The following is a 20,978-nucleotide window of genomic DNA, read 5'->3' as shown; positions in this document are numbered from 1 at the left end:
TAACAGCTTGAGTTTACGAGAGGATAAGCTGTACTCCAACTATGAGAGATAAGGTGAAGATTAAAATGAGCTAGTCTAAGAACAATGCCCAAAAAGGAAGTCGAGGGAGACGTCAGAAAAGTCTCAAATTATACGAGTGAGCACAGAGTGACCTAAAATGGAGATTGAACAAGATCTTTTTATTTATTTATTTTTTTACACTATGTATTTCTGGCTTTGTGTTTGAGCTTATGAGGAACACAGAGTCAATTTCTACTTTGGAAAGAAATCCAGAACGATCTCAGATCAAGCTGTTTATTATCCAGTTTCACATTCTGGAAAAAAAAACAAAACAAAACAAAAAAAAACTATTTCCACTAACATTTCATGTTAGCAGACCATTTCATTCCTTATACTCTGGGTACTCAGTATCTCACACACACACACACACACACACACACAAATAAATTGCACTTATCTACTTTAAACAAGAGACAAAATATCATCAAAACAGAAGGGTAGACTTAACATCTTATACAGATATACTTATTTAATTTCACAAAAATGCATAAATATCCATTATTACACAAATGTACAAAAATACTTGTACTTTTTTTGTTGTTGTTGTTCAAATATACTCTAAACACGCACAGATACCAGAGCAGGGGCGATGGATTTGAGGTCTCGAGGAGAAGCGTCTCAGAAGGATTCGTCCATCATGGACAATTTTACAGTCACAATCATAGAGAATAGAGAAGACGGAAAAAAGAAAGAAAGAAAAAAAATAAAACTAACCCAGTGCATGTGGAATTCATTTTTATCACACAAAAACAAAGGAGACTTGATAGTAACAAGATGTAGACCTCTACCTTGCGAGTAACATCATACATGTCAAATACAAGATCTTCACAGAAACAAGAAAGCTAAAGGGCTTGACCAAATGGCAACAAGAGGAGGAAAAAATAAAATAAAATACCAGACGACAACTTCGCATTCTACGTTTCATGCCGTATACTCTACTTCAACATGCATAATGATTATCCCCTTTCCCCGAAACACACACACACCAAACAGAGAGCAGCTAGAAAACTTCAACTTGCACATGATTGGCTCGTCACATGCGGTTTTGAAAAGTGGAGACTGTACCATTAACCCATGAGGCCTCAGCTGTAGACAACATCCTGTTTTTAATGCTCAGGGTCCTTCAGAGAAGAGTATTCTCCAGAATCGTAAAGTCATTTATACACTTTTTTTTTTTTGTTAAATATACCTGACTGAATTAGATGTTGAACTCAGTACACCTTACTGAGAGGGACGGAGGGATGGAGGGAGGAACCTGTACTGAGCAGCACCTGTACAAACAGAACAGTGTCGTGAACCAACAGACACACACAAACGAGTCCACGTTCACACGGTTACACGTTAAAGCCGAAGCTCAGCAGATTTAAAGATACTTACTATTACACATTTAACAGAATTGGCGGGATTTCCATCCGGGCTGTGAAGTGTCAGAGGGCGAAGGGTACCAGCGCATCTGTGAAGCAGAACAGCAGATTAGAGCACAGAAAATCTCAGTCGAAAACACAAACCCCCATCCCTGTTGTAAGCACACAATGTTCTGTACATTACTCCTTTAATTGTGGCTTGAAGAAAGCTAATGTGCGATAAGAATTCTTCACAATAAAGACTTTGTGACATCAAATCAACATGGCTGATCACAGAATTTATTACTTTTAAATGAGTTTCTGTATATACAGATTATTTTCTTTAGGACAAATCAGCAAGCAGACGTTTTCCTTAACTCTAACACTGACTGAACTGTTAACTGTTTTAAGGCGGAGAATTACACATTACACATCACTCATCAGTACGTTTACATGGACAACGATAATCCGATATTATCCCGATTAAGACGATACTCTGATTAAGAAACTAGCATGTGAACAGCGATTATTGATGACCTTAATCCGACTAAAGTCATACTCGAAGTAAACACAAATGGGATTAAGACGTGTGGAGTATTCCTGTTTTAGTCGCGTTATCGACGTGCATTACAGACATGTACACACCTTAATCACACTATTAACGTCGTGTGGGAGTTTTCACCGCATTTTGTGACAGGACACGTACACACACGGCAGCGCTCAACCGTTTGACGGCAAATGAGAGCACGGCCGCGTCCCAAACCGCGTACTTACCTGCTATATAGTAGTCAAGATACATGTATTTGAGCTACTATACAGTAGGCAAGTACGCGGTTTGGGACGCAGCCCACGGCTTCAAGCGGTCGTCTATTTGCACGTATAGCACGACAAATAATTAACCGCACTTGAAGCGTTCGTAAAATTAAAAATTAAACTCACAGAACTGTATACGGTACCATAACGAAGACGAGCTGTATGTCGATACTGGAAATTCTGGAGGGAACGTCGGACGGCGTGGCGTGGGGACGTAATGACGTGTGACGTTAATCGATCTATGTTCTATAACATGTAAAACAGGAACATGAAAGGAATATTCTAAAAGCGACTCATGTAAACACCTTAATCACAATATTATCTTATTCAGAATAAGGTCAATAATTAGATTACTGCTGTCCATGTAAACGTAGTGACTGTTAGCTGGGTAGAGTGTTCCCCCCAAAAAAAAAGTAACATTTTTCACCGCCACGTTCGAATGCACGAAGGTTGAAAGTGACATCACTACCGAGGCCAATCGAACGCAGCATTACTCCAGTCCTAAATTTACTTAGTTCTCTACACCATCCTGCAGTTTCTGGTTAATTATCGCAAGTGTGTCAGCTCTAATCATGCACTATATTTTGCTTTACTCAAAAGTAACTCCAACACAGAAGCCATGTTTCCATCCACATTTATATATGGGATATCACATTAAAAAACAAAAGGAATAAGATAATAAAAATAAAAAAACGCTGCATGGAAACACCAGATGCGAATGAAATCTCCAAAATGCGCATTAAACTACTCGTGTGCTCAATTGAGGCGGACAATTTTTATATCCCATAACACGACATGCACATAAGCTGGAGGAAACATTTACCACATAAAAAAAAACCAAACAAATCAACAAATCATGTGATTGGATAATTGGCTCAGAAAAGTAAAAAGTTTCCCGTTTCCCAGGAAGTGACCATTTTATTTTCTTGAACACATGGGATGGAAAGAGTGCTTTATTCGCAAATGTTTTATGTAATATTCCAATTTAAATTTGCAACTTGGATGGACATGTAGCTAGTAATGTGGTGTAGGGCTGAGGAATACGATGATATAATTTATCATGATGTCAATATTGTCAGAATATGCTTGAGATATTGTGGGTATTGTGACATCTCGTCCTTTAGTTTCTTACTATTTTATTTGTTTAACAATGACAAATTCTGAGCTGATGTAATGGTAAAGTTTTGTATTGGATTTTAAAATTTGGTTTTATTAACTATGTATCGTGATGTATCACGTATCCCTATGAGTCCATCTGAAACAATCTTTCACTAGATTCACCAGCTGTCTTGTGGTCTGGTATCAAGCGTGTGACTAATCCTCACCAAGGGCAGGAGAACGCACAACAAGCATGCTGCATTTTCCAGCACACGGCTTGATAAAAACACACCAAAAATTAACCAGACAATGGAGCACCATCTGAATTCTACAACAGTGCAGTCACTCAGCTGTAGCAGTGTTAAAGACTACAACCGCAAGTGGTAAATAGTGCATCATTCACACAACATTCACACACTCCGTTGAAAAGTATTCAACCGTTAAATCCTTAAAAATGCATCAGTAACGGATTCCAAACAAGATTGTGTTGAAGTGAACTTCCAAAACACTCTTGATCCTGAAAATGATTTGACCTTGCAATGAAAGTTTGGACTTTGGATCATTATACAGTTGCAATCAAAATTATTCAACCCCCATTGCAAATCAGGTTTATTGTCAAAATGTACAGACTTTCAGCTGTTTGCAACGAACAAATCAAACAGAAGCAACTGAAGTTAATTCAACACAACAAATGCGTCAAGTTGTTTCTCCAAATTCAACTGAATAATAAAAAAAAATATTTAAAATTATTCTTCCCCTTCATAGCAAGCATTTTTAGTACTTAGTAGAGCACCATTTTGCTGTTATGACCTGCTGCAAATGAGATGCAGAGCTTCTGGCAGCGTTCCTGAGGAATCTTATCCCACTCCTCATGAGCAATGGCCTCCAGTTCAGTAATATTCTTGGTTTCGTGTGCTGTAACCGCCTTCTTCAAATCCCACCAGAGATTTTCTATGGGGTTCAAGTCAAGTCTGTGATGGATCTGCAGAATCTTCCAGGATGACTTCTGCAACCAAGCCTTGGTGGAATTTGAGGTATGCTTGGGATCATTGCCCTGATGGAACGTTCAATGACGCCCAAGCTTCAGCTTCCTCACAGACGGCATGACGTCCTCTCCTAGGATGTCCTGATACTTCAACGAATCCATCTCGCCTTCCACATGCTGCAGGTTTCTAGTGCCAGAGGATGCAAAGCAGCCCCAGAGCAACACCGAGCCTCCACCATGCTCGACTGTGAACAGAGTGTTCTTTCTTCATTCTTCTTCCTCCAGACATACCGCTGATCCATCGTGCCAAAATGTCCGTTTTGTTTCATCGCTCCACAGAACAGAATCCCAAAACTTCTGTGGCTTATTTATATGATTTTGAGTGACTTTTCTTGTGCTTTTGGGTGAGTAGTGGTGAACGTCTTGGAGTTCTAGCATAGAAACCTTCTGTGTTTAGTACACGCCTTACTGTGCTCACTGAAACCTCAGTGCCTGTTACCACCAAGTCTTGCTTCAGGTCTTTTGCAGTCACTCGAGGATTTTTAACAACCTGCCTTCTCACAAATCTGGTTGCAGTCGTTGATAGCTTCTTTTTTATGCCCCGTCCGGGTATTTCAAGAATTTTCTACCCCTAACCAGTTCAGGTATTTCATGTGTTCCAGCTGAAACACACCTGGTGCAACTAATGAAGCCCTTGATTAGTTGCATCAGGTGTGCTTGAGACAACACTTGTTTTGCGTATTTGTGCTATTGTGAGGGATTCTATTCAGGGGGTGAATAATTTTGAGACTGGAGAAATCATTATAAGTTGCATTTTCAGTTGAATTTGGGGAAACAACTTGAAGCATTCATCGTGTTGAACTATTTCAGTTGCTTTTGGTTGATTTGTTCATTGCAAACAGCTGAAAGTCTGTACATTTTGACAATAAACCTGATTTGCAACGGAGGGTGAATCATTTTGATTGCAACTGTAGCTGTGCTTTTCGTAAGTCAGAGTTTATGGCTGTTTAATGTCTAGCTTTCACTTGCGCATGTGATTTTGGCCACAGATTAAAGGACCAACTAACAATCCACTTTACGCACAGGACATTAGCAGCACTCACACACCAAACCACTCACTGTGTCCAAACACTGGTGAAATAATCAAACCTTCATTTACAGCAATCATTTCTCCTTAGTTGAAAGAAATATACTGAAATGGAAAAAAAAGGTAGATTTGTAGGTTTTTAAATATAAGAATGATGGCCCAGCCAGGTTTTAAGTGAGATTTGTGACAAGATGTCATTTTCAAGAGCTTGGTCAAACACTTCAGTTGTGACCTTAGGTTTAGGTTGCCTTGTTGTCATGGGAACAGAAGGCACTATTTGCCCATTTAAATCAATAAGCCTGATCCGTCAAGAATGAATGAATCTGCTAGACCGGTCACATTCAATTTCGCATGGAAGTGAACAGCATTAAATATTAAAAAGAGCCTAACAAGAAACCCCCACAAAATCTTAAGCGCAAATCTGAAACCTGTTCTTGGCTTTAATACCATTTTAATAAGTTGATCGTTAAATAATACACACGATAACTGACATGACCTTTAAAATGGAAAATAAGTTGTTTACGAGAATTTTCCGGAAATATACCTTGACTTTACTTGAATCTTAAATTGGCATGTACATATACCGACCCATGATATAGAACAAAAGTCATCACAGTCTCTCTCTGCACTGTTTTAGTAGCTTGTAAAAATCCAAACACATGCCTTTTTGGCTAACGTTTAACCAGCCTCCACTGGCCACAGATTCACTCAACAACCAAACACATAATCCGAGCTGAGACGCAATTAAAAACAGATTTTCTCTGTTGTGATTCCTTAGCAACACTGACAAATGGAGGAATTTTTTTTGAGAGATATATTGGGAAAGCAGGTTTGTTACTCATTTCCAGACCGATGACACTGAAAACAGTGACAAGGATCAATTACATTGATCTGCATAGTGGATGACCTGGAGATTACCAATTCCTCACTCAAATGGAATAAACTTCAAGAGCAGCCCCAAAAAAAACCCCTCTCTAAACCAGGTCTGCTCACTCGCTCGGCTATTCATTCCTCAGACACTGACGCACACGCTTAGTAAGAAATAGAGTGTAAAAAGACCTGCATCCTGTAGTTAAAAACAAAACGAGCAGCAGGTGTTACAGGCTCATCCGTACAGCGTGTGTTGGAAAGGAAAGGAAAGGAACAGGAACACACCGGTTGCTCCCTCACCTGGGCGTGCAGGGCAGCGGCGGCTGCAGCGGCTGCAGGGTAGGTGAAGGCTGCGTGGGGCAGGCCAGGGGTTAGCTCAGTGGTGTAGAGTGGATACGGTGTCCATGCCTCTGGGGATGCTGGGATCAGTGCTGTGCCAGTCAGGTCATCTGCAAAAATAAGATAGCAAACATGTTAAGAACAGCAGGTTCAAAGTGTGCAAGATACGCCTCCCTATATTCCCTCCATATATGCTTTGAATTATTTTATATGGAACACAATAATAAAAACATGCTTCAAAGACATGCAGTAATGAAAACAGAATTAAAATAATAATAATAATAAAAAAACAAGTCCCCTTTATACAGAACCAAACAACTTAATACAAATGACAATTTGTATATTAATAATAATAAATAAATAAATAAATCCCATGCCAGTTACCATGGCAAGAAACAGGTGAACATGTAGCAAAAAAGACTTACTAAAAAAAATTAAATAAAGAGTCGAAACAATCACATTCCATTAAAATATGCCCCGAAGATATTAGACTTTGGCATAACAGGCATAGAGGATCTTCACTTGTTAAAAACGTGAGTGAGTCTGGAGTGCAAATTGTCATGTTTTTTTACACACAATAACTCCCTAGACACGTGGCACGAGATCATAGACAGTGTTGATGTCTTTTCTGACACCGATACCTCGAGCACTGAAGCCTTGAGTATCAACCGATACCGAATACTGTTTTCTTTAAAAGCTTGAGCTTAAATTTTTTTTTTTTTACAAAATCTTACACAAAAACTACTTAAATTGTAACAATAATAAAAGTACAAATATAATAAAATCAATACTAACTAAAGTTAAAACCAGTCAAGTCTCTGTATATGTAAACATTCCCAGTTCCAAAAATAAGTTTATTTTCCTAATCCAACTTGCCGTCTGATATAGGATCCAATATGTTGTATCTGATTAGAGCCACCATGTTTTGTTTATCAGCCCGGTACCTGGTATTGAATTATTGCCATCTCTACTTTTCATAATCATTTTACTCGCATATCAAGTCAATTCAGATTGATCTGTACTACAAATTTTTTTAACTAGCCTGTTACTTAGACAGATCCTACATCAGTGTAGGAAGACTAGCCTGAACCATGATCATCATACACTGGTGACGGAAGCACCGGCAGGACGATGACACAAAAAAAAAGAAAAAAACAAAAACGTGCACGTGTTTGTGTGTTAAAAGCCAAAGTAACACTCACATGGATCGCGTGCAATAAAGTGAGCCCCAAGAGCGGGGTGCAGGCTTGAGGGGTTTGGCGTGCCCATCAGCTTACTCTTCGCCATCTTGGTGTTCGCCTTAGCAAACTCCAGACGCAGTGTCTGGGGGTTCTCTGGGTCAAAGCGTATCCCCTTATAAAAATAAATAAATAAATACATAAATAAAAAGACAGGACTAAAATGCTTGAGGGTCATTTCTGAGTAAATGTGATCCTGGATTACTCTAATGAACCGTCTGTGAATGGAAGAGCTGAGAAGTCAAAAGCAGTGAAGTTCAGACCATGACCATCTCCGTTCATAATTTATAGACAAGAAGCAGAACATTACCAGAGCAGTCCCTGATATTTGTTAAAGTAGCATATACGTAGATCAGTTTGCTTTGCACCACTGCAACGATTAGGTTATGAGGCATCAAAGACTCGGTACCCTTTTTTTCCGCAAGCCTGAAGTGGACCAGCTTAACAAATACATCAGACATCTGCTGTATTTTGACAGTACCGAGGGCTTTTAAAAACTAAGCCAACAACCCAGTGACGTCATGGAACTTTCCAGTTTTAGGGACCGAGTGCGAGTCAAAGTTATTTAGGCATGAGAGTCATCGAGTCAAACTTTTCAGATGCGAGATGTGGCGCACAAGGAGGGGAGCTGATCAATAATTCAGAGTACTCGCTGCCACAGACATTTACTTACAGACGGCTGAATGGTTACTTACATTTAATGCGTTTTTTGCTGCTTCGGCCCCGGACCTGCTGTCAAAGGTAACAAAGCCAACAGGCTGAGAGAGAGAGAGAGAGAGAGAGAGAGAGAGAGAGAGAGAGAGAGAGAGAGAGAGAGAGAGAGAGAGATGGATGGATTAACCACGTAGCTTCCTTCCACTTAATATCTGTAGTGGTCACAAAGTTGTTTTATGACAAAGAAAAAAAAACCCACACATTAACCGTAGTAACTGTATTTCCCACAACATGCACAAGACATGCCTGGAAAATTATGGGTAAAGAACAAGTGTAATTCATAAATATTACCTGCTTTGAGGTTAGTTTTATAAGTGACCCTTCATATCCCTGTAAAAATAAAAATAAAAATGAGAAATAATTATATTTGTGGATAAACAAGGCTTTTTACAGAATATAATTAGACCATAAGTAGCTTAATTACATACATAAATATACAGTCACATAGCTGATAGATTCAAATATACACAATCATGAAAAATTCCAGACAAGGACAGCGCGTTACTTTGGAGCGCCCTGTTGTTATGAATACCTTGAACGGCCTGAACAGCAGGTACAACTCCCGTGGCTTGATGTCTACCGGCAGACCACTGACAAAAAGTGTTCGTACCTAGGGAATGAAAATGCCTCAGTAACTACAGAACAAAAATAAAAGAAATAATAAAAATAAAAAGAATCCATTACGCCAAACTAGTGTGAATATGCAACGGGCTAGTAAGACTCATGAACGTGTGCTTTCACTGTGAAAAAGTCTTTTCGTTGGAACAGTAAGAGTACCTGAAAGAGATCAAATATACCGTGTATTAAATCAAGTTGCAAACTACCTTTAGTCCTGCCCGCTTGAAACTTTTCCCTTCCTATTGTCTCAGAAACTCTCTCCGTTTTCTGCAGCATTTGTTCTGTATTTTAAGATTGACTGTACACAAAAATCATGAGAAACTGTGTTAGTTAAGTGAAGACATTAAGTGTGTGCACGGCTACCAAGTGTGAGTGAGCGTACTGAGCGTGGAAAGTGTTTTGTGGATGCAAGAATCTGTCTATGGGGAATGAAAAAGAAATCCTGCGTCAATGCAGTGGAAGGCAGAAAAGTCTAATTGCACTACAAAATGAATCAGATGAAGCAAATGATACTGGTGGATACAGAGAAACAGTGATTGGAAAGGCTATAAAGGGGCTCAGGGGGAAATTTACTGAGCACCCCCAAAAAATCAAATAAATAAAGGAGTTGATTTATACACATTTGTGGAAAATAATACATAAAACAGGAATCATGGCCCATTCTTGTGCCAGACATTTAAAGAATAAAACACTATAAAAGTATATAGTTTCTTTCTTAATCTCGTCTTGGGGAGAAAAAATAAATTCGTGTTGACGGCTCTCGAGTCCATCCTACGTAATACCGTTAGCTTTACGAAAGAGATTGATGGGAGAGCGTCCCAAGTGGGAATTTATATAAAGAACAAAAACCTTCTTGTTAACAGCCTATTAAAAGGATTACACAAACACGGCAACGCATCTGCTGAGCCACCTCAAACCAAGCTTCATATTTCTACATGCATCATTTCCACAAATACCGAGCCCACTGGAAAGAAGTCATCGTTTCCTTCATCCGAGGGGTCACCATGACCTGGACCAAGCCGAGGATAGTCTCGCAGCGAGTCTGCGTGATTGACCCGACAAACACTGGGCACGAATGTTAAAGCTACGTCAAGTTTTTATGACCTTTTTCTAATTGAATCCTCTGTAAAACTTCAGCACTATGTTTTGTGACAATGACAAAAAAAAAGAAACTACTGCAGTAGTGAAAAACCTGATGAATGAACCTGAAAGAACAAAATGTGCTAGGAATCTATTTTGGCATGACAAAATCTATTTTTCCAAACAACAAACAAACACACTTCCTGTTGTAGCTACAACCAGAATACACACTTGTGAGAGTTGGATGAGAGCATGCAGCACCTGGCCTGATATTAACCAAACTTCAATGTGCCACAAGGAACGCACAGACCCAGCACCACAGTATCCTCACCACATACAAGGAACCCTATGAAACTCCACTGAAACCGAGGCTCATGTATACCCAGAACCATACTGACGGACCATCTCAAAACAGCTGAACTTTACCTGAGCTAGACAGACTACTGTCAAACTATTAATCCAGGACAAATTGAATTGTGGACTATTATAAAATGCCGCACAACACGGTGAATATCTTGCAGATCTGCGGTATGCTTTGATCCACAGGTTTAAACATACAGACAGGAACCCTGGAGACAGACTGGTGGCTTTTGGTCGCCTGCAAAATAATGGGACAACTAAACTGAGCAGACAAGCAGCAGGAAATCCCTCCAGTGAAGGGGCCAGAGGTGACGGGAAGACGACCGGACAAGGTTTCAGTGTAAAGAGGTGTTCTTTCCAGCTTGGCTTTCAATTAATATTTTAAACATCAAACACCTTTTGTTAGAAGACCTAACACATGTTCACCTTAACGGTGCTCATACAGGCTTATCCACACTATCTGAAACAGCACCTTTAGTTTATTTATTTTTACATAATAGAGTACTTGCCAAGTAGTAGATAGTCCACCAAAGAGCCAAAGGTTAGCTAAGGAAGCAGATTTATTATTTTTTAAAAACTAAAACTAATCAGGAGATGCTTTCTAATAATAATAATAATAATAATAATAATAATAATACAGCATAAGTTTCAGAACATTGTATTTTAATAAAAGTGAAACCAAGCATAATCTTGTCATTGGGGTGACTCCCTCAAAGGTACTGTGTATCTTCAGTCATGTAGAATACCTTTAAAAATGATTTAATGGACCTTAACGACCACTCCTGAAACTTTAATTAACTTTGATATTAATACTACACAACATCCTCCTTTCCAGGTGAAAGATAACTACAGAGTAAACGCTACAAAAAGATGTCCTTCTGAGGATGACAAGGAGTATGTTTTTCTCCGAGAGTGTATAATCTAATATAGGCTAATAAAAGTTTCCCCCCTTCCTCATGCAGTGTTCACTTAATTCAACACTTACAGTGTTTAACACTATTCCCCATGACACACAGAGCTAATTCAACAGAAAGAAGTTAAGTGAAAAAGAGTCGAAACAAACAAAACAGTCCAACTGGAGATTAATCATCCACCAAGTACACAGTGAACAATAAAAACCCTTTCATTAGGAAAAAAAAGAGCCTCGCATTCCTCAAGCAAATCCAAACAACCATTCTGAACAACAAAAACAGCCACTATGAATACTCTCACACACCTGTGCAGCGTTCAAGAGCCAAAACCCTGGACACTAGACGCTGAGATTTCGACATTTTAATAAAATTAGGAAGCAACAAAACACGGGGGAAAAGTCTTACAACTCTAAATGAATCGTAGAAAGATGTTAAATGAGGTTTTATATTAAAACTACGTGCAAAAAAAATAATTAAAAATAAATTTAAAAAATAAATGAAGGAAAAGTTCTTAATCAGCGCCGTCCCGCAGAAACACACACACTTTAAAGAGTAGCGTTTTTCCCTTACCTCCTCCTCTAATGATACACTGTTGCTCGGCTCAGAATCTGATTTGAGACTCATTGTGTAACTTTAACGCTTCTTTACGCGATAGAGAAAAAACAACTGTGTGTTTTCCCTGTCGGTGGATTTTTCTCTCTCTCTCGCTCTCTCTCTCTCTCTTTTTTTTTTTTTTTTTTGCCCTGACGTGCGTTAAAGTTGGCAGAAGAAAATCTTGGTGTCGTTTTGGTGAGACTTCAGGAAAAGACGTGCCCAGGTGAAGCCGTGCTGTAAGCCAAAGTATCCAAGGAGGTACCAGAAAATTAAAACACACATACAAAAAAACAAAAAAAACAAAAACCAACAACAAAAAATGTAAAGGTGATGTAGTGGAGAAGTGCACTGTGAGGGTGAGAAAAGGGAAAAAGAAGTGATTGTTGTTGTTGTTGTTGTTGTTGTTGTTGTTGGTGGTGGTGGTGGTAGTTTCCCCCCCTGCCTTGCTCACATCAAGCTCGTTTGAGTTTAAATTCGATCAGGAGAGAAATGGAAGAGAGGTTCAATTTAAAAGGTGAAGATCTCTCCGTGCTCGTGTTGCTCCTCTGCCTTTCCATTCGCTGATCAATCATATTAAAGGTGGAGGAGAAGTGAAGAGCTGCAGATGGACTTCAGCTGGCCCCAGGCCCGGCCCACTGCCTGCATCAGCCCCTCACAGAGGGCGGACCTGTCGGTGCACTACTACTACTACTGCTATTACTACCACCCAAAGTTTCTCTCTTACTTTTCTTTTCCTCCTTCTTCTTCTTTAACAACGTCCATTTTATTGCCTTCTTCTGTTATAGGAAGGATCCCGTCGTTATATTTATTTCTCTTCATATTTATTTCTCCACTGTAATTAGTAATCCATAAGGTTCTATGTCACAGCCATTTCAGTTCAGTTTGATTTGTATAGCACTTTTGGCAGATTTACAGAAATATATCACTTAAGGATATGAATGTGACATTTTTAAATGTGTAACGTCTAATGAGCGAGCCAGAGGCGACGGTGGAAAGGAAAAACTCCCTGAGACAACAAGAGGAAGAAACCTTGAGAGGAACCAGATGCGGTTGTGAATAATTCCCTTCTATAACGGTTTCCTACATGGTCAGATAGTGCAACGTAGCCAGGGAATTCATTACAGTTCATATGAATTGAGGTCCAAAGCCATCTTTAGGATTTTTAAGTGGTACCATCCTCAGTAATCTCACCGATCGTTAGGCTGCATCATGTGAGGCCATCCTCAGCAGCTTGATTTGAATTCCAATTGATGAAAACGCCAACCAGAAGTAGGACATCAGGATGGATCAGGCAGGTCCGGAGAGCAGGAGGGGTCAGGATCACTGGTATCTCAGGAGTATCATCCATCCATCTTCTACCGCTTACTCTTTTTCAGGGTCACGGGGGAACCTGGAGCCTATCCCAGGGAGCATCGGGCACAAGGCGGGGTACACCCTGGACAGGGTGCCGATCCATCGCAGGGCACACATTCACATACACACTCACACACCCGTTCATACACTACGGACACTTTGGAAACACCAATCAGCCTACCGTGCATGTCTTTGGACTGGGGAGGAAACCGGAGTACCCGGAGGAAACCCCCGCAGCACGGGGAGAACATGCGAACTCCACACACACAGGGCCACGGCGAGACTCGAACCCCAGACCCTGGAGGTGTGTGAGAACGTGCTAACCACTAAGCCACCGTGCGCCCCAGGAGTATCATGTGTAGCTCAACAGAGAGAGAGAGATTATTATGTGTGCTAATTATGACATAATGGTTAAGGACAATGTTCTTTGCATGCAGAGTGCAAGCAGGCACTCCGGCAAGACTAGCTATGGCAACATGACTAAAAGGGAGATCCAGAAGGTAGTACAGACAGAAGGGTGTCCTGGAACATAAAGCAGCCAGCTACTCCACTGTCAACAAACCCATTCCTTCTAAACCCACATACACCCTTATAATACTAAAGTCACAGATTTATAACACTGTTAGACCACAGGATTCTGCTCCAGGTCCTGGAGAACCCCCTGTCCTACACATTCTAGTGTTTCTAACCCTAGCCCTGCTCTAACACACTTCCTTCAACCCATCAGCTAATAAACAACACTTCCAGAGTTCAGAAGCAGGTGTGTTAGAGCGAGCGAAAACACTAAAATGTGCAGGACCAGAGTTGAGAACCTGAGTCATATACAGACAATGAACCTTTGTGTTCTTTAAACTCTCACAGCCTTTCCACATGACCCATCCTAAAGTATACATTGGGTTGTGATTGTGTGTGATTACTGATTCTACAGCATGCAAACTCTCAAATGACCTTGAAGCCATAAAGCCTGAATAATGTCATGAATTCAGGATGATTTGCGAAGTAATTTCCTTAAGGAAACTAGCCTACCTTAAAAAGAATGAAGAATTTGAAATGTATTTCTATATGTAATGTATTATTTTGTGTAACCTAAAATCAAAATGTAAAAAAATAAATAAAATACAGGAATTAAACACACATCTGGTATTAATAGTGTTTAATATTGTTAAAGATCTTAATAAATAGAATTATTTTGACAAAAAAAGCAACAGCACCAATACTACTACTACTACTAGTAATAGTAATAAAAATAAAAATAAGAATTAGAAGAAAATAATAATTAAAATACTCATTAAACATGTATTTTATTATTAGTATAATATAAAATGCAAGTAATTAAAATGTACAAAAAATTACATGGATGTGGGATTAATAGCAACGGCAATTAAGAATGTTAATTTTGGTAATAAATACAATTAATTTGAACAATTATAAAAAAATACATCAGCACAAATAATAATAATAATAATAAGAAGAAGAAGAAGAAGACAATAATTGCATATTTGTTTTATATTACATTATATAAAATGTTAATTAATTTGAGATATTTTTAATGATTTCAAAGTCATCTTTGCATATTAACATGCAATTAAAAAAAAATATAAGTACTCAATACCATTTGCACAAATTAACTAAGAAATTATACAGCTGTGGTGTTTTTTCCCCCTCTCATAGCCACTATAATCCTTAGAGGAGGATAAGGTCTAAAGGAAAGGCTTTTAGAAATCCCAAAAGGGTTCACAGTCTATTCTATGCAGTTAAGACGTGGGAGGAAACCCAGGCCCTCCCTCAGAAACATTCCATTTCCTGCCATTACACGGTTTCCCCTTTCCCCTGATCATAAACAACTCTTGGTGTGTATACTTTTCTTCTAGTTGTAAGAAGATCTGGACAAGAAAATAAAAATATGTATTGTAGAAACAGGGAATCCTCTGCACAGAGCCTATTTCCTCCTCCCTCGGGTGCAGGTACTGTTTTCTCTACATTAATTTACACATGTGCACACTGACCTGACAGTACTGAATAACTACAGTCCTGTCAATTAAACAGTAATATCACTACATGCCAGAAGAGAGGACGAGGGTGTGACTTGTAAATGTGTCTGGATGCGTTGAGATACAAAGCACCAGCGGCGATACACCAGACATCTCTGTATAATTAGCAAACCTCTGAATTGTATTAGCTTGTTATACATGAGGTAATATGGACACTGACAATGTGAGAGCACGAGGCCGGATTCCAGGTTACGTACTTTGTAAGTATATGGGGAGAGTTTATGTTTTCAGCAACAAACAGTAGCCAGCTTCCTGACTTTGTGTGAGAACATAATCAGGGAAAGGCAGGGCACGCCAAAGGGAGGCTCTGGAAATATTTGGCTCCTTTGTAATCATTGACCTGCTGCTGTTTCATGCTTTCTAACTAAAAATAGACTTGCTGTGTCTTTACTCCTAATCCTCCTTTTGCATGCTTGGCAGAGGTAAAATACGATCCATCTTAATCATACGTCAAAAAAGTAGGAGCTGGACATATGGTCGAAGAGGTGTCCTGAACTCTGCTGTTCATTCATGTGTGATTCTCCATATTTGGTCAACTGTATTATAATGCCGTTTTTAAGGGTCACTGGTTAATCTTTCTTCGCTGTTAACCTCAAGCACGTTGTGATGCTATTTTAAGTCTTCAGGAGTAGTGGAAGGCAAGAGATTGCTCTGATTTTGGACATTGTGATAAATACATGAGGGAGCAGAAAGAGCTCTTTTCCCCATAGGAAGAGTTTGCTGTTGATTGCTGTTCCTCTCCTCCACATCTACACTTCATCAGAAAGCCCCCCTTTTCCTCATTTCAGACTAATATAGCATTGAGGTCTGTCACATGAATAATTCTCTCGATTACTGAGAGTCAAAGGGCAGGGGTCCCAAAAGAAAGACCAAAACGTAATAATTCACAGTTTGGCTAAACATGGAGTTGGCTAAACATTTTTTTTGCACTACTGTTTGCTCTTGGATTTATTTAAATGCTCTATTATCATTGCAATTTTATTTTAAACAGGGATAGCTAACTATCATATCAGTGACGTTGGCTTGCTAACTAAGAATTCGACAGACTTAGCTTGCTAGATATTTATATTGCTGTAGCTCACCTAAAATATATATAAAGCAACTAACAAGCTAAGTCTAGTTATCTAGGTCATGTTCTTCCTAATGAGTTGTCTATAATGGACACGTTTAGCTAGCTAACATTGTTTAGCTTAGAAATGAGTTAATGGCATCTGTTTGGGCAGCATCTTGGCTTTTCATTGTCATGATGTAATTGTAAAAAAAAAAAAAAATTTTTTAAATATGACCAACAACAAAGTTGTAAGCTCCAAGAGACTTAACTACCTTCAGATTCGCTCTAGTATAAACGCTCTGAGTATCTATAGACAGGCTAGACCACTGCTTAACATCATTTAGCTATTAACAGGACACCAAGACATAATGATCTTCTAGAGTTTGAAATTGTTAGTTTAGCTGAATAGCACTTCCTGTCTTAATAACCGGAAATACATGTTTTAAAATTGTTGATCGATTCTTCAGTCAGATGATAACCAAGTAGCATTAGGCTACTCGGGTCTTTTTGCAACCAGGTCGTACTCGCATCTCTTTTTGTTTACAAACACCAAAGGGGTATATATGAATACTGGATTACAATTGTACACAGAAGCCCTTTGCCCTATTAAGGCATGGGAACGTGGACCACAGGGATGTCTGTTGGAGTGAGGAGGACTGCCTTGGTCCCGATGAAAGAATTCCACAAGGTTTCCAGGACTTTGTAAGAACACCAGACCATAATGTTGGCTGGCTCCACTGTTGCTTAGGTTGCTTGAAATTGTGGAAGTTGCAGCGCATTTGAGGGAAATCTCAAATATGCCACTTTCTGCAACATCCTCTTTCACCACCAAAAAAAAAACCTCTTTAATTGTTTATTTGTTCAGTTTGATGGGGTTGCCATGCTTGCTCTTAAAATCAGCCCAGAATGAGCCCAATATGCTGCTTTGTAAAGGCTAATACAATAGTTATTGTTGTAAAATACAATGTAATACAGACTTTCAGCTTGTTTGCAACGAATAATATTTTTATATATATAAATATATATATATATATATATATATATATATATATATATATATATATATATATAAATATAAATTATTTATTTTGATTTACTTTATTAGGAAAATATAGGAAAATAATTAGTTTGAGGTATAATACCAGCGTTGCTCATTTACAGCCCACTCAACCAAGGCCAAAGCTTATCTCCACTGATAATCTATGAGTAAACACTAAGCTGAAGATGGACTGGAAGAATGTCAAACTGAAGCTTGGAAAGGGAGTCCTGGTATAATCTGCCAAGAAGTGTCGTTAACCATTGATTCTCTAACTGGATGTTGGATTGGGCATCAAACAAAACATTTCAGTAAATGGTTTGTTAACTCATACCAGAGATGCCACTCGCACAGATCTAGCTTCCTGGCTGCCAGTAATGTATTTCTCTCTGCTTGAATTAGCCAATTACTTCTTAGAGAAAAATCAGGTGAAGCTTGGCTAGAACCCTGCCCTGATGCCCACCACCTCCATTATAAAGATCTTCTAGGTGCCACAGTATTGGTACCATGGATAGCTGGTATTACTTTAGGTCCCAAAATGACTCTGTAGAAGTCTTCAGAAGAATTCTGCAAAGACTTTGTGCCTAAACCTTATGCTCCTCCATCCTTCAAAGATAGAACCTACCACAGAAAACCGACAGATGTTAAATGAAATTGATACTTCTCCGCCTTGGCATACAATCTGTGTTATAAAATCTGGTCAATACTGCCCTCATATGATGAACATTCTCAGGTCTGTGACTGATGGAAGCCATGACAAACACAAACTACAGTGCTGTGAAAAAGTATTTGCCCTATCCTGATTTCTTCTGTTGTTGTGTATATCTCATACTATATAGTTTTCGATCTTCAAGTGAAGATCTAAATACAAAATAAAACAAAAGTAACCTGATTAAACACACAATGCATTTTAAAAAAAATATTTTTTTTAATTAAAGTAAAAAAAAAGTTATCGAATACTTATCACCAATGTGAAAAAGTATTTGCCCCCTTAAATTTAAAATCTGCTTGTGCCACCTTTAGCAATAACTGCAACCAAACGCTTCTGATATCTGGAGATCAGTCTTTCACTTACTTCTAGGACTAGGATTTACTCCTACGCTTTGGATCATTCTCTTACTGCATAATCCAGTTGCGCTTGAGTTTCAATTTACAGACTGAAGACCCGACATTCTCCTTTAGGATTTTCTGGTAGAGAGCAGAATTTGTGTTTCCCTCAATTATTGCAAGTTGCCCAGGCCCTGGAACAGCAAAGCATCCCCACACCATCACACCTCCACCACCATGCTTGACCGTATGAACATGCAAGAGAGGCCTGTAGGTCCTTTGATGTTGTCCTTGGCTCTTTTGAGACTTGCTGGATGAGTCATCGCTGTGCTCCTAGAGGAATTTTGGAAGGTCGGCCACTTCTGAGAATCACTACTGTGCCGAGTTTTTCCATTTGGAGATAATGGCTCTCACTGTGGTTCTTTGGAGTCCCAGAGCTTTGAAATAGCTTTGTAACCCTTCCCAGACTGAGACTGATGAGTTTCAATCACCTTCTTCCTCATCATTTCTGGAATTTCTTTCAATTTTGGCATAGTGTGTTGCTGGGTAAGACATTTTAACCAACTTCATGCTGCTGAAAAAGTTCTATTTAAGTATAGATTTGATTGAACAGGGCTGGCAGGAATCAGGCCTGGTTGTGTCTAGTCCAGCTGAACCTCATTATCAATGCAGTTTCATAGATTTGTTGAATTAGTAACAAATTAGGGAATTAGGGCAAATACATTTTCACACAGGCCCAGTTGGTATTGGATAAATTTTTTGCTTCAATAAATGATTATCATTTAAAAGCTGCATTTTGTGTTTACTCAGGGTGCTGATTTAATAGGCTGGGTTTGTTCCTGGATATTTGGCCAGTTTAGAGGCATCTATCCAGTGGAATAGGTGGTGGATGTCAAAGTGTCCGTTTCTGATCATCAACCCAAAGTCAGTCAAAAATGCAATGGTGAGCCAGTTAATCTTCAGCTGAATATGAAAAGGATCAGGTACAGTTATTTCCATTCATTCAGTAGAACTACGATCAGATTTCTTTAAACATATTTTCTGGTGATAACCCCCAAACCGACCCACAACCCCTACCCCCCACCCACAGCACACAGGCACACATGGAGCTCCTATCTCTACTCATATGTAAATGCAGCCGTTAAAGATAAAGATATCTCCCATGCTGCCATGCAGTCACCTCTCCATCATCCTAACAACAACAACATTGTCACATTCCCTTCACAGAGAGAGATAAGGATGGAGGATCTGGTTGAGAGCTTTCACATGCAGACCTGGTCAATGATATTTATCCTCTCAGTCTGGACTTCATTCGTTACTCTGTTGTTCATGCATTCCCCTGGTAAGAAATCAGTTAAACATGTCTTTACAAACAAGGTACAAAGCAAGCCAGAAAAATATCCCTTTTTTTCCAACAAAATGGTAGGAATATATACTTGTTCAGCCACCTAAGACTAGAGAAGAGTTTTTCATTTAGGAAATCAGTGACATCCGTGATCTGCGATACCAAATACGTCAAATACTTACACGACAGTGTTCGCAATAGGCGCTTAGTGCATACGACCTTCATATAAGCGGTATAAAATACTCTGTATACAGCGTAGCCATGACAGGATACAGATCACAGGTGCAGCAGGACACAGCAAATCAGACAGGTATTGTTTGACATCTGAATGAACCGAATGTACTTCTCACTCAACTCTTCTGGATCTCCTCTGGGATACAAACAGAGCGCATAGCAGAGATTTTCTGGGTCTAATATGTGACGTATGGGCTGTCTTCTATATGCTTCATGATATCCAGCTGTTTTAAGCCAATGAAACCATACAAAAACTGTATAAAAAGCTCTTAAATGTACAATGTACCTTTGTCATGTTTATATCATGTTTAGCATCGATGCGTCCTAGAATAAGAACCAATCTTCACCTACCTAGAACGTTCTTGAAACTATGAACCACTGGAATTACTTCAGTCCAGTGATGATATCCAGCTGTTCAAAGCTTGTCATGGTGTTCAAAATTTGTTTCCCTGTCAGACTGATAAAAGTCTGATAACCTATGAGATGAACATCAGACAGTCCACGGGTGGAGCGTATGATGCTTAGACTAAGAGGACCTCAGAGGACAGTTTGGTGAAGCTGATAAGACTAAGGGAATGTGAAAATGATTTCTAAATGTTGGGTGTCCATTACTCCAGCATCATACAGGCAGTTTTACAAATGGAACAAATTGCTGCTTTTGTATGAGAAAAGATACCGAACAAAAACACTATAAAATTCTGACCCAAGTGACAAAGAACCTTTATACAGCCTGTCAGTCAGTCAGTCATTC

At 39.2% G+C, this 20,978-nt stretch overlaps 1 protein-coding gene across 3 annotated transcripts in view; it reads right to left on the bottom strand.

The window, feature by feature from the left end:
- Positions 1-158: 158 nt before the first annotated feature.
- Positions 159-20,978, bottom strand: part of rbpms2a (RNA binding protein, mRNA processing factor 2a) — a 32,673-nt gene continuing 11,853 nt past the window's right edge. Inside the window, exons 1-8 of one of the 3 annotated variants that reach the window (XM_053641334.1) lie at positions 12,087-12,773; positions 9,080-9,157; positions 8,839-8,877; positions 8,529-8,591; positions 7,798-7,948; positions 6,542-6,705; positions 1,438-1,513; positions 159-1,331 (exon numbers count right to left, since the gene is read on the bottom strand). In XM_053641334.1, the coding sequence (XP_053497309.1) occupies positions 1,448-1,513; positions 6,542-6,705; positions 7,798-7,948; positions 8,529-8,591; positions 8,839-8,877; positions 9,080-9,157; positions 12,087-12,140 (615 nt within the window). In that variant the 5' untranslated portion in view covers positions 12,141-12,773 and the 3' untranslated portion in view covers positions 159-1,331; positions 1,438-1,447. Of the gene's footprint in view, positions 1,332-1,437; positions 1,514-6,541; positions 6,706-7,797; positions 7,949-8,528; positions 8,592-8,838; positions 8,878-9,079; positions 9,158-12,086; positions 12,774-20,978 lie in introns of those variants that run through there. The other 2 variants (XM_053641336.1, XM_053641335.1) reach the window with 2 other exon arrangements.

The sequence above is a fragment of the Ictalurus furcatus genome, chromosome 14 (genome assembly GCF_023375685.1).
Source record: "Ictalurus furcatus strain D&B chromosome 14, Billie_1.0, whole genome shotgun sequence".
NCBI lineage: Eukaryota > Metazoa > Chordata > Actinopteri > Siluriformes > Ictaluridae > Ictalurus > Ictalurus furcatus.
The sequence above is the reverse complement of the archived record's forward strand: the minus strand, read 5'-3'. Positions and strand labels throughout refer to the sequence as shown.